Source organism: Erythrolamprus reginae, chromosome 5, assembly GCF_031021105.1.
Source record: "Erythrolamprus reginae isolate rEryReg1 chromosome 5, rEryReg1.hap1, whole genome shotgun sequence".
Taxonomy (NCBI): Eukaryota; Metazoa; Chordata; class Lepidosauria; order Squamata; family Dipsadidae; genus Erythrolamprus; species Erythrolamprus reginae.
Window position 1 is genome coordinate 78,983,759 of NC_091954.1, and position 15,183 is coordinate 78,998,941.

Below are 15,183 nucleotides of genomic sequence, written 5' to 3' on the forward strand. Positions count from 1 at the left end.
CTAAATATGAGAATTTGTTTCAGTGTTAATTCTTCTAGTCATTTATGGACAGTATTTGTTTCAATACAAGATTATCAGTGTTTTGATTCTTCTTTTGTCTTCAATTTTCACCCTAAAATCAACTGAAGTTCTTACAGTTTAAAAAACCCAACAATCTTTGCACTTGCATGACTTATCTCCAGTAATATAACTAGAAAATATTTCCAGTCTTCATGTTAACATAACCTAGAAAGATCATTTGAATCAAAGTTTTATTTACAGTATTTATTTAATTTATCTTCTGCTCATTTCATAACAAAACGGGTCTGGATGGCTTACAGCATTAAAACCTTAAAGTTCTAACAAATAAATACATCTAAAACAATACAAACAGCAATCTCAATCAAGATAAAATTATAATTAAAAGAAGGGAAAGAACAGGATGCGGAGTTAATTCAGCAGCCACCTCCAGTATGATATTCCCATTAGGGCCCAAAACCATCTGATGGAGTCAGGTCTTTAGATTCCTGCAGAAGATCAGAAGGAAAGGAGCCAGTGTCACCTCATGAAGTAAGATTTTCTAAAGGGTAGGAGCCATGGTAGAGGTTTTTCACTTTGACCCTGCAGTCAGGTTCCTTGACTGAAAGGGCCAACAAAATGCCTCCTCTGCTGCCATGGGAGAAGCGGGCCAGTTGTTCATATATTACATATGTAACAATTAATTTGGATGCTATATAGAGCCGTAGGAGTGCAGTGGTTAGAATGTAGTACTGCAGGTTATGTCTACTGACTGTCAGCTGCCTGCAATTTGGCAGTTCAAATCTCACCTGACTCAAGATTGACTCAGCCTTCCAGCCTTCGGAGGTGGGTAAAATGAGGACCTAAATTGTTGAGGGCAATATATTGACTCTTCAAACTGCTTAGAGAGGGATGTAAAGCAGAGGTCTTCAAACTTGGCAACTTTAAGACTTGTGGACTTCAATTCACAGAATTCTCCAGGCAGCTATGCTGACTGGGGAATTCTGGGAGTTGAAGTCCACAAGTCTTAAAGTTGCCAAGTTTGGGGACTCCTGCTGTAAAGCATTGTGAAGTGGTATATAAATTCTAAGTGCTAGTGCTATATGAGTAAATGAGACCTATATTCAATAATAGAGTAAATTAAAATCAATGAGTTGCAATTCTGAAATAGAATAGAATAGAATAGAATTTTTATTGGCCAAGTGTGATTGGACACACAAGGAATTTGTCTTGGTGCATATGCTCTCAACGTACATAAAATAAAATATACATTTGTCAAGAATCATGTGGTACAACACTTAATGATTGTCATAGGGGTCAAATAAGCAATGAAGAAGCAATATTAATAAAAATCTTAGGATATACGCAACAAGTTAATAATATGTCTTTCCCCTATAGACAGTGAAAAATCCAATAAAAGGACTAGCTATTACTTCTCGGCCTTTTTGCTAAAATCAAGTATAATTTGTGTGCAGGGCTAGATTATAATCTGAACTGCAACAAGATTGCAAGAACTGGCATGGAAACAATTACTGTACTTTATATTTCCTTGTGTTATGGCACGATTTTTCATACATCCCTCAATCAAGGCATATAGGCCCGAGGCAGGTTTAAAGATTCTGGAAACTGACAGCAGAGTCAATTTTCACCTCTAAAACTTTATAGAAAATACGAGTGTTGTATTCACAAGAGGTAGATTCTAGGATACAGTCATCACTCATGTTTACAGCAATATATCTCTTTAGCGAAAGAGCAAGATGTGGAAAAGTATATTGTTTCATTATATTTACTGATATGCTTTATTAGTTACTTTTTTTCTGGTTTCTATTCTGGAAAATGTTTACAATGTGAATCTCAAAATGTTCTGGAGATTCTATAGTAGAAAAGATGTTTCTTAAAAGTGGAGCAACCATTGAAAATAATATTGTGGAATCCTTGGTTTTCTCTGACTTTGGAGGTTTGCTTGCAGATGTTTCATTACCTAAGTAACGTGAGTGTAGGGTTTTCTATTTGTTTATATATCATAGCTATCACTGTTGGTAGGGCCATGATTTTTTCATGCAGCAGAATCCAAGATAGTATAGTCAATTCTTATCAGTTATTTTTTTCTTTAAATAGATCATTTTCACTGAATGAAATTTAAACATTATGAGGGCACATTAAGAGATATGCAAAGCATTTTTGGAGACTAGCAAGTTTTAAGTTTGGCTTCTAATCCTGAATTAGAACTTTCTTGAATAAGGAAGAGGGAAATATTAGCAAAAATTTAAGAACCTTGCTTGACAGCTCATTTGTAGTCACATAGTTACCAACCATCTACATCTGGGAAATTCATTACTGATTTGTTTTTTCAATTCTGCTGAATAGTGTAGGTAAATTCTGTTAATTAAAGATCAAAAAGTGGAATTTTATACTGCCAATGGTGTTTAGAAAACAGGTTTATATAGGATGTGAAAAGATAACAGCAGTATCAGAGAGACTGGAGTAGATAATTGTATGTGATTCAGAATGCAGACATTTTAATTCTAACTACTGAATTAAGTACAATTAAGAAAAATTGGAGTATCAAGCACTGTATTATTCCATTTCCTATAATGTGGCTGCCCGCATTAATTGGATTGTTTATATGTATACATTTACTTATCCTGAGATTGTAGGGATCTAATAAAATAAAAATCTTTCACAACATATTTTTTTATCTTGACCAGCATTATATATAGCAATCTCTCTTAAAATTACTAATTTACAACTAAAGTGAAAAGCTACCAAATAGTTTTGAATAAACACACAGATTTAGTTGTTTCAGTATTGCCTAATAGTTGCAAATTGCACAAAAATAAATGAAAATACAAAATACATATAATGCATTGTACCCATGTTACTGTCAGCAGCATAGATGCTTATTGAATTTTCCAAGCTTAGGACAAAAAGGCAATTTTTTACCTTGTAGAATACAATTTTAAACTTGAAAATTACTTTTTTTTGAGTCAGCAAGGAACCAATGGAGGAGCTAAGCTGCAGTCACTGATAAGAATCGATACTCAGAAAGATGGGGTACAGAAAGCTCATTTAATGCCGAAGAAAATAATTAATTATAAGACAAATGCATGATATAAAATTGTATGCAAGCCTATGTAGTTTGTGGAAGTTTCAAACCAACCATTTCATTAAATGGCATTTTCCTTTGCTCTTTATTTTCTGCATAAATTGCTTTTCAGTATTTTAATAGTTCAGGCACTTTTAAAATGTAGAATGCTTACTGTGCAGCCTTGAGAAGGATAAAGTGCCAGACTATAGTGCTTAATTAGTGTGAGCACAGGCAGGGATCAATTTTTAAGCACACTGTCATTTAATTTATTTAGAACACTTAATGATTTACCCAGTGCGTGTATTAGTAACAATAAACAAATTGCATTTTTGTATATGCATATTTAAAATCCATCTGCTGCACATTATAGCCAGGAAGAAAATGTTTCTTCCTAAGTTTTCAAGAATCTTATCTGCTGCCCATGGCTATGTATCATCTCTATCTTTGTCAGATACTTAAGGGCAACAGTTAATGTTTCAAGGACAGGGGAGACTCATGATGAAAAGAATGGTAAGGCAAAAAGCAAGGTCACCTTGTGCCTCTTGCCTGCTTTTTTACCTAAGGTTATTTTTTGGGGTGGGTGGGGGGGTTGCACAAGTTTTGTTTGGTATAATTGGAAATCATTGCAAGAATTTTTGGCAATCATTTTTTAGAAAAGAATATTGGACAACGCACTTTCTTATTTCATTTGTAACGGCGCATTTCCTCTAGTGATTCCAAAGTAACTCATTTGTGACAAATCTGCCATAATGGAAAGATGTAAAAAGTTAAGAATGAAAATTAAGTGGCAACCAAGTATAACAGCTGAACCAAAAAAAAAAAGTGGATTAATCAGTTACAATTTGTCAGGCCGGCCAGTATAATACAGTGCTTAATAATGTATTAGAATTATGGAAGCCTGTTCCATAATCTCCCTCAACCATGGAAGTCCTCTGAACGTCTTCTGGACAGTTGCTTTCTTTTATTCCAACGGACCTCATAGAATTCTTCTTTTGGACAGGAAATTAAAATAATTTGCTTGGGGATCTGAGAAAAAAGTGGAGGCGCTTGCAATTTATTAGTCCAATAAATCTTCGGAGAGGGGTGGCATACAAATCTAATAAATTATTATTATTATTAAATCAGAAAATTTCAAAGACACATTTCTAGAGAATGGTGGTTCTTGTTAGTAGGGAACTGTTGCAGTATAGCATAAATGTTAGAATAGGATTTATATATCTGGACCTCTAGCATAAAAATACTCTGCTTACCCTGATTCTATATCCAGGACAGGAGGGCACTAAACTTGCCTAATCTGCATTCCTGGCAATTACAACAGGGAAACAAAAGGGCTCAATAAACATCTCACAATAAACAAAGTTTTCACCACTCTGGACAGGACGTTATAGGATCAAAGGGGGAGATTTACATTGCCTGAAGCATACACAGGACGACAGGGTGATTAAGGAAGATTAGTTGAGATAAGGCAGAAGGCTTCAGAGAAATTAGGTGTGAGGAACATCTGCTCTGAGGAAGAGTTTCTAGGAAATTGTTTTTAATATCTATGGGAAAAGGAAGAACTCAAAAGATACGTTTGAAGTTATGTTATTGGATATATTACTTGACATGTATGTGTAATTATCCTCATTTCCTTATGTTCCCAAATAAAAAGGGGTACATGGCTCTACAACATGTCACTTCACCCAGAGAGACAATGTGTCCAAGATTTCTTTCTAGGATTCGAGTTCGTGAGTGACCCCACACATTTAGCCCCTTTTGAGGGCATTGTCTTCATTAGGGACTTTTACAGCATCCACAGGGAACTCCTCATCTTATGGAAACAACCATACTTATGGAGAGATTATTCAGGAAGACATTGTATCTTCTCTTCATGCATTTAGATTAAAAGATTTTAAGCTATTTAGGAAGAAAATATTAGCATACTATCTATTTAAAACTAACAGCCTATCACTCATTTCATTTCCACATTACATTCTGTTTTGATAGCCTGGTGTATGTGAGGTGAAATTGCTTAGTGTCAAAACAAAATTCACACGTATCTTTTCACCTTCTGCCATAAGAGAATCTTTTGTATAGAATGAAGCATGCTCACACAGAATGTTTTCTTTTCCATTTATAGATCTTTTCCCCATCTAAATAGCTTTTTGCAGCTGGAAATCCCTTGATTTGTGGTTATGCGAGGCTATCAGAGCAGCGTATTTTAGATTTTGATTCAGCAAGCCTATGACACTAATTAATATGATTTCTTACGAAAGTTGTAATACTGCTTGTCTGTCAAAAGGAAGTTGACCTAAATGTTCACTTCTAGTAAACATGTTGTTTCTGATATCCAGTAAGTATCTTTTCAAGAAAATTTACAATCATTCTTGGTTTATTTACAGTAATTAATGAGAGGAAAATGAAAACGAAGACGAATAAATATCTGTTGCTGTCATGTCAATTTATGACAAGTAGGAGTTTATTCTATCAGAAATAATTATCTGTCCTTGGATATCCAACATTCCGAAATATCCGACATCGTGGCTGCTTGGGGACGTGGCTGTAGGCACTTCCATGCCCCTAGACCCGCCCCCAAATGTTGCAACCACAACGCAGAAGCAGTGCCCAAGGACTGCAAAGCCTCAATTGAGGGGAAAGAGGCGGGGAGATGGAGATGGCGCAGGGAGGAGGGAGAGCCACTTCTCACCTCTCCTCCACACACTGGTCCCCTGCAGGTACTGGCTGCTATACCTAACACACACACACACACACACACCTTGACTTGGAAAAGGAGCCATGGCAGTTGCTTGTTAAAGTTGCTTCCTTCCAAGCTGCCCGGTAGTTTGCAAAGTAGGAAGCTGGAACGTTGATGAGGGAGGCAATGTTATATTATTATTATTATTATTATTATTATTATTATTATTATTATTATTATTATTATTTATTGGATTTGTATGCCGCCTCTCTGCAGACTCGGGGTGGCTAACAACAGTAATAAAACAGTATAAAACAATAATCCAATACTAAAAACAGTTAAAAACCCATTATATAAAAGCCAATCATACATACAGACATACCATGCATAAAATTTTAAAGGCCTAGGGGGAAAGAGTATCTCAGTTCCCCCATGCCTGGCGGCAGAGGTGGGTATATATATATAACAATGGTGAATTTCAGCTGTTTTGAAAATAAATTTTGGATTGAATTTTTTGGCTAAAATGTTGCTGAACACTAAAGCAGAATTATTAGAAAAGTTTTGCCACAAAACCAGTGACAATAGCGAATCAGGATTTTTAAGTTCATTATTTAGTCCTATAGATCAACGTTCTAAATCTTACCATACATTTGCGACCATCCACCCCTGTTAAATCCTCTTCAAATTCTGTCCCTATTTCAAAATCCATGACGTAGTTTTTAAAACTGCTTAGGGTTTTAATGATCATATGGTTTCCATCCTGAATAATCTCTTTGTCAGGTTTGAGCCTACTGGCTATTTTTCTCACTGCGATATTTACATCTGGAAGAAAAAAAAATAGGCTGGAATATTTTATAAAATTAATAATCCAAAATTTGGGGAAACACTGGACACTCTGCTTCTATTTAAATCTAAAATTCAATATAGGTTAATATTCATACTTCCTTTTAAAATAAGATGACAAAATCTGGCCTGAAAAAATCCAATTTCTAGATAGACTCAATGAAAACTGGTTCTTTGCTAAATTGAAACTAACTGAGATTTTTCTGTCCCCGATATGGTTTCTTATACTTGTATGGAAATTTATGATTTAAATTGGGCAAGGCCGGGGGGGTGGGGGTCTTCTTAGTTTTAAACCTTCCAAGTCATTAAATTTTGTACCTTATGCCATATATAGAATAAATAAAATTCTAGAGTAAAATTTTGATCATTCATCTGGAAAAATCTAAAATACTGCAATTTGTATTACGTACTTTATTTTATTTCTTTCAAAATTGCTTCAGTTTCTATTTAGTCAGAAGAGCAATATTAATAAAGAAACTAGCTGCTAAGAATATTTTCATGCAAATTGCATATCTAATGAAATTGTATAATTTATCCTGAGGCTCAAATAAATGGAAAAAGTAAAAAAAAGAATCTTACCTAGAGCTTTCAAATACTCCTCAAAATTCTCATTACTGAGCATTTTCCAATAACCATTAAAATCTGCAGGCATAGTCCTGTTTGTTTTCAAGTTAAAAGTCAAAGCTTTTTTTCTAGTGTTTTAATTCTGCACCATCCAGCTCAGTCTCTTTTCTAGAAGCGAGTTTAAACTCCTAGTTTCCTTTATCTGCTCCTCTAGCAGTACAGCTAAGCTAGTTCCTTTAAGCTGATTAGTATTGAAGTGTTATTTTTAACTTCTTTCACAAAGCTGGACAGTTTTGCTTGCGGGGTGGCTTGAATATGTCACTCCGTTTCTGCAGGACAGCTGTAAGGTCATTGATTATGTAGCTAGAGATTTTAACAATGGTAGATTTTTGCTTTCAAATGACTAAATAAAGAAGATGGCTTTTACTGATAATGGTAAGTTCTACCCACTGTTTGGAGAGAGCATTTTATTTAATAAGGATGATGTAAGTGATAGCCTTTAAAAACTGGTTTCCAATTGCAAAAAGAGATTATTATTATTATTATTATTATTATTATTATTATTATTATTATTTATTAGATTTGTATGCCACCCCTTAATACACTATTAAAAAGGAATGGTAAATTCTTTTATGAATAAACCAAATTTGTTGAACCAACCAAGTTTGATGAAGTAATTCCTTAGTGATATAAGATGGCAGGTATTAACTAGCTAGTTAATAGATGGCTGAAAATGTGCCAGGCATTACTCATTCAACCTTGTATTATTGGACTAACACCCAGCATCTCTAGAAGAAGTGAGCATTTTATTAATCAGAACACGTTTTCAGCTAAGAGAATGTGAAGTCTTTTCAGGCTGAGGAATAAGCAGTACTTCACAGAAACCCATTAAGTCCTGTGCAAGTAAGCAAGTGAAGAAAAAAAATACATGTTGTACTGCATTATTCAACAATATGCTGTTGCTTGAAGGGAATCACATTAGACTGTTAAAGTCTCCAAATCACTTAGAAATACAGCAGGGAAATTTTAACAATCTTATCATAGAACAAATACTTTCCCTTGTAAAATGAATTCAAAATTAAATTAATTGAATTAGTTAATTTGGAATATTTGTTCTGCTTCTAAATAGAGAGGTCTTTGAAAAATATTATAATCCGACTTCTACTGAATTATATCACGATAAATCATGTGTCATTAATTTCATGTATTGATTCCAAAGTCTTCAAAACTGAATTCAGTATCAAAACAGTTTATTGAATTTGATTCCTTTTATTTAAAACCTGAATTATTAGGCTTTAATACTTACACCCACATCCTGATTTGATATGACTTCTTAAATGAAATGCTTGTAAAACTACCTTGAGATAGAATAGTACAAACAAATGGTGTAACATGTTCAGAATAACATATACAGTACCCATTAGCTTCAAAGATGTAGCATCTGAATCCAGGCCTTAATAGTCAAAATCCTATATTGTAACTACAGGGTACCTGAAAGTTGACTGGAAAAGGCAAACTTCCTTTATCAGATGTTCATTCACTTTCTTACTTTTTCTGTTTACCCTATAAATAAATAAATAAATAAACAAACAAACAAATAAACAAACAAACAAACAAATAAGGACTGTTATTTGAGAATGGCAAAGTTCAGGCCAGCTATTTTTAAAAAGTACATTGAAATTAGTTTCTGGAGGAAAGCAAAGTTTTATCCGAAACAACTAGCATACAAAATATTTTTTTTCTAAAATTGTATAGAAACCAACATTTCTTTCAGCCTGAATTATATTCTGCCATCAGAAGACTGCGGAAGTATAGCAAAATAAGTATCTTTCAGAATTTTGACTGATATTGTCTACTCCTAATAAGGGGGTTGAAAATGTTTCTGTAAATGGTTTCCTATTGTTCAGCAGCAGGTCAAAAAGAGAAAGGACAGGGAAAAAGCAATATAAAGTATGTTTGTTGCTTGAAAAGAAATGCCAGTTCCTGCTTACTTAAGACAATGTTCGTGCTGCTATTAGTCAGAATCAAGGAACAAATTTCTCCATAGTTTGCTGACTCTACAACTGAAAGGGAATAATGTTCCCTCAATTTTTGCAGGGGATGCGTTCCGAGACCACCTGCGAAAGTCGAATTTCCGCAAAGTAGAGATGCGGAAGTAAATACACTATTTTTGGCTATGAACAGTATCACAAGCCTTCCCTTAACACTTTAAACCTCTAAATTACAATTTACCATTCCCTTAGCAACCATTTAAATTATTACTCACCATGTTTATTTATTAAAGTTTATTTAAAAAATATTTATTAAAAGGTGGACGAAGGTTTGGCGATGACATATGATGTCATCGGGTGGGGAAAACCGTGGTATAGGGAAAACCGCAAAGTATTTTTTAATTAATATTTTTGAAAAACCGTGGTATTGACTTTCCGCAAAGTTTGAACCCGCGAAAATCGAGGGAACACTGTATGCCTTTCAGCTAATCAACATCTTTGATTGTCTCTGATAAGCCCAACTTTCACTCTTTGAAGCACATATTCAAGTTTCAGGCAACATTTTGCTTGATTAGTTTCCTGAAGGCCTATAAGATGGAACAGCATGTTACATTTTTGCCTTAGACTGTATTAAAAAATAAGCATGATTGTCTTCTAACCTTTGTATTAATGGTTAAAATAATTACATATCTGAAAATCAAATAATTTTCTTTGAATTTATTTGAAAAACTAGTGAAATGCCCATAGATGTTGTGATTCAGCCTGAGGCTCCTCAGGGAACGGCTGGAACTCTGCCGGATCCATGCTCAGAGGGGGAGGACGATGAACAGGAGGAGGAGGACCAGGCAGAAGAGGAAGAGGAGGAGGGAGAGCAGCCTGAGACCCCCGGGGGGGGGGGCTCTCCCCAGCGAGTAGCCTGGATTCATTAGATGAAGATGTCCAGGCTATCATAGATATGAGGCAGAGACGGGCAGCCCAAAGAAGGGGACAATTAGCAAGGTATTTCCATCCCTGAATTGGTAACAGCTGGGTTTGGGTGTGGTTCTCCTCAGCAGGGTTGAAAAGGCAGGCCCGCCCTTACTGTATTGTGGAGAGTTATCAATTGGGAGTCCTGTGACCTTGCTTCGATTCTTGGCGTCTCTGATCCTGGCTTGTGGCTTCGAAGGCTGAAGACTTGGGGGAGGCGTGGGTTTTATTACCTCCAGAGTTGTTTTTGCCAGCAAGAATCCTGTTTTATAGCCTGGCCGTCGTGAAACCTCTGTGAAGCTTCATAACGTTCCTGTCTGTAAGAACAGTTTTTGTTACCTGTGTTTGCTTTCAAATATATAAACTGCCTTTGCTTTTTACCAGTGTGTCTGGATACTCTTTTTAGTTGGTGTTGGCGTCTGGGGGGACCCAGACAGAACAATAGATAATACAAACTAATTAACCAAAACTGTGTAGCTTTTTTCTTTAATGTTAAGAAAATGTGAAAGATGTAGTGGCATAAATGTAATCAGGTAAGCCTTACAAATCCAGTGCTGACAAGCAGAATTGTTTCTTATACTGTAACATGACAGTGGCTGACAATTTAATACTAAAATAGATGTATTATGAACATTATATGCACTTGGTATAATGAAAGGTTTAGAGAAATAAATCAAGATGTATTAAAAAAATTCACACTGAAATGTTAACTAAAAACATGGAAACAGATTTCTTCCCAAAACAAAGTAAAAATATTTTTCACACTAACAAATTCTTAAACTACTTTACCACATTTCAATTAGGTCAAGGCTTCATTAAAATATGAGATAAATGGTATACTTGGATAGACAAAAAGAAGAAAAATGCACCAACCACACTGCATAGAAATGACTTTAAGGAAATTTTTTGGTCAGATGATAAACATGCATTTATCCCAAACATATTTAAATTTAGTTACTGATGGCTTGACCCACTATCTCTTCTGGAAGTTGGTTCCAACATTAGTTCTGAACTTTCCTCTTATCAGTTTGAGATTTGATTTACTAGTAAGTTTGATTTTCACTTAATACAGGTAGTCCTCAACTTACAACGATTCATTTACTGACTATTTGAAGTTGTAACAACACTGAAAAATGTCATTTTTCACTCATGATCATTGCACATCCCTATAGTCACATGATCAAAATTCAGATGTGTGACAACTCATGACAGTTGCTGTGTCCTAGGGTTTTATAATCAACTTTTGTGAATTGACAGGCAAAATTTATGGGAAAGTGAAATTCATTTGACAATGATATTATAATTTAACTGCAGTGATTTTGTGATAAGAAAGGTCATAAAGGGGGAAACCCCATTTAACAACTTCCTCACTTAGCAAAAGAAATTTTGGTCTCAATTTAAATAGTAAGTTGAAGACTACCTGTATTGAAAATTTTTCCTTCTAGAGCCTTATACATACCCCTTAATATATTTAAAGGTTTCAATCATGTTCTTTATTTAATTTATTTATTTATTTATTTATTTTGTCCAATACATAATACACATTGAAGAGAAAGATATGTAATAATATAAGTAAAGAAAAGAATAGAAGAAAAGATATAAAAGTATAGGTGAACATATTTGAAAGGAAGAAAAGATAAATGAGATAAGGAGAGACAATTGGACAGGGGACGGAAGGCACACTGGTGCACTTATGCACGCCCCTTACTGACCGCTAAGGAACCTGGAGAGGTCAATCGTGGATAGTCTAAGGGAAAAATGTTGGGGGTTAGGGGTTGACACTACTGAGTCAGGTAATGAGTTCCACGCTTCAACAACTCGGTTGCTGAAGTCATATTTTTTACTTCCTTTTCCTTCTCTCCTCCAGGCTCTACAAATTCAGTTAATCCAATATTTCCTGATATATTTTGTTCCTTATATTTGCAGCTTTTTTGTTGCCCTTCTCTGATCTCACTCCGTCTTATCAATATCTTTTTTTTAAGTGAAGTAAGCAGTATCAACACTTTAAAGGGCCACACCAATTTTTCTTTAATTTATTTCATTCAGTCTTTTCTATATATAGATTGTTTTGCTTAATGTAAGAAATGACAGAGTCTGGCACCAAGTATTTCACACTTTGGCCCTTGTGCAAGGCACACCTTATGCTTGTAGCACTGATTTCATTTAGAACCCACTCTTTTACTAAATGGATATTATGCTGGCAGTTATTTAAAAACTCTAGGTTAGTGATGTACTGGGAAGGATCATGGCCAGCACGACTAACACAGACCAATCCAAACCTTTCCACTATTTCTATAATATGTTCTGTTTTCCAGAGGTTAAGTGTTTGAAATGTCTTCAAAACATCAGCTCCGCAGAGAAGTTTTAGCTCTGGAACAACTGCAGGAATGATAAGAGTATATTGTGAGAAATATTATTGTTATTGTCTGTTTTCTTTGTTGACACGTAACATGTTGACATGTTGCTTAAGAATAAATATTAAAACTCAGCCCACTAATCATTCTACTCTCCAAAAAGCAGGTAGCTACAAAGACAGAGACTTTAATTTTGCCTATTTCAACTTTCAAGTGAGAATTTTACACCTTCAAACCTCTTTTTCTCACATAAAATGTGCATTCTCAATGGATCTTCATCAGTGCTGGTCAACTAATATACATGAAGAACAAACTAATGACATTTCCCCTTTTATTTATTGGACACAACTTTACATATGAATACACAGAATTACTTAGTAGCAGAATCACTACTTTAATTAGTAGAGGTAATTTAATTAAAGGGTATTCATTAATGAAGCAGGCGTCCTGCCATTACATTGACACTAGGCCTTAGATGGATATCAGTCGGTCATTTCACACACAATCAAGGACATAAAGTTAGGAAAAGGCACTAAAGGGCATTGCTTTTCCCACACCCAACTTTTTGCACACTCATTCCCAGTTAAGATTTAGGAGTAGCAACCAAATATTAGTTGCATTGCACCTTGTATTCTAATGTTTTCATTTTTTAAAAAATGATAGACATAAAGCTTAAGGTACCCTTTTTATGAATTCTTTACAGTCAATACTGTATCTTATTCACTGTATCTTACATCTCAGGATTCAAGGTGGCTCTCTGCTGTTCCATCCCTACCTACCTGGCATTATTTACTTTTAGGAAAACCAACCAACCGACAGCCACAGGCTGGGCTGTGGGCTCTTGTGCTCCCTTCTTTCTCTGTTTTTCTTGTATTGCAACAGCCAATCATCTGTTTATCTTTTATTTTATTTTATTGTTGACAGTTCAATTTTTTTTCTTCCTTCCTTCCTTCCTTCCTTCCTTCCTTCCCTCCCTCCCTCCCTCCCTCCCTCCTTCCTTCCTTCTTGTCTACCTGCCATTGGTATGCTGGAATTCTCCTTTCCTTTATTGCTATTGGAATATTGATTTTTTCAGTCTCCCAGAAACCTGAGAGCTTGTTATTTCTGTGATACAAATAGTCTTTTTTTAAAAAACTGATGCACTAAAAAGTTCCACTAAGCCATTGCTTTCTCATCCCAGTATTAGTGTTGAACTTTGGTGTCGCTAGCTTGCCCTGCCTTCTCCCAGCACGCCTTTCTTAACTTTGTTTTCCAGAACTTTCCTGATCTGTTTCCCAGTTTCCCAGTTTCCCAGAACTGTGAAATATCATCTGTATGGGGGGTATTTGTGTTCATCCTCCAAGAATGGGATCACTCCTATGAAAAAAATTATTTTATCAGGTCATTTTTTCCTGTAACTCCTTCATTGTCATCTGGAAATGGACTCACAATCTATACAACTTTGTCAACATACATTTGTTTTTCCGGCTTAGCTACCAGGTTTTCAAGGGGACAGACTTCTTACTTGACAGCCAAGACCATACAGCACTGAATACAAACCCAGCTTATGTGTAATAAAGGCATGTAGTAATATATTTCACACGTTTTGCTTGATACAGTTCAGTAAATTGTAAATCAGCCCCTGCAGGACTGGCTTTATTTATTTATTTATTAGATTTGTATGCCGCCCCTCTCCGTAGACTCCGTAGGCTTTGTAATTTTCAACGTCAGCATATGCTTTGGTTTATTCCTTAGGAATTGTCGTAAATGTTTGTTATTTTGCTACTCTTTTACAAATTGGCGTTTGCAGTCCTGAATTCTTCACACAGATACTAAATTCATTTTGATGCTCACTTCTGGAGACAATAGATCCATATCTTCACCTACTTGTTTGCCCTCCTTATCAAATAATGAAAAGCTATGGTTTTCTTTCCTTCTCCAATATGTCCTTGCTTTATTATACAAATATAAACAGGGCCTTGCTAGATCAGATGCATGGTCTATCAAATTCAACATTCAGATTTCAAAGTGGCCAAAGAAGTCCATTAGTCCCCCAGATGGACTCCAGAGGCCATTAGACTGCCATCAAGGCTAATAGCCATTGATCCCCATGACTTTCCTGAACTAATATAATCCTTTTTTGAGGTCACCAAGCTGGTAGACAGCACAGGATACCTTGGTAGTGAATTTCAAATTTTAATTACATGTTGTTTCACAAGAGTATTTCCTTTTATCTATCCCAATTATTCCAGGATCCAGTTTTAAAGGTTTTATTTTGGGAACATGTAAACAGCTTCTCCTTGTTTACTTTATTTGCACTATGCGTAATTTTGTATGCCTTAATTATGCTCTCATTTGCTCAAATGTTGCAACCTTTCCTGATAGGGAAGCTGCTGCTTCGTCATCTTAGCTGCCCTCCTTTGAACTTTCTATACCTCTACTATACCATTTTTGAGGTGTGGCAACTAGAGCTGTACCCAGTATGCCAAATGTATATGCAATACTAATTTATATAAGGCCATTATGATATTGACATATTTTCCTTCCACAGTGGATGGCAAAAGCTGTTAAGCTTAGAAAAATATCTGATAAGGGAATATTAAAGTAGTTAACTTTTTATTTTAGACCATTTTTATTGCTATATCTGCTATACCGTTTTATCTGAAGAATGTATAAAATGAATATTGAGTTAAGCTCCTGTTTTCCTGAAAGTTATTGCTTGAATTT

General features: G+C 35.2%; 1 protein-coding gene across 4 annotated transcripts in view; it reads right to left on the reverse strand.

The window, feature by feature from the left end:
* Positions 1-309: 309 nt before the first annotated feature.
* The window catches only part of NMNAT3 (nicotinamide nucleotide adenylyltransferase 3), a 55,789-nt gene continuing 40,915 nt past the window's right edge, over positions 310-15,183 (reverse strand). For 3 of the 4 annotated variants that reach the window (XM_070753279.1, XM_070753278.1, XM_070753280.1), the window contains one exon: positions 12,127-12,502. In XM_070753279.1, coding sequence (XP_070609380.1) covers positions 12,162-12,502 — 341 coding nt within the window. In that variant the 3' untranslated portion in view covers positions 12,127-12,161. Of the gene's footprint in view, positions 507-6,402; positions 6,582-12,126; positions 12,503-15,183 lie in introns of those variants that run through there. The other variant, XM_070753281.1, reaches the window with a different exon arrangement.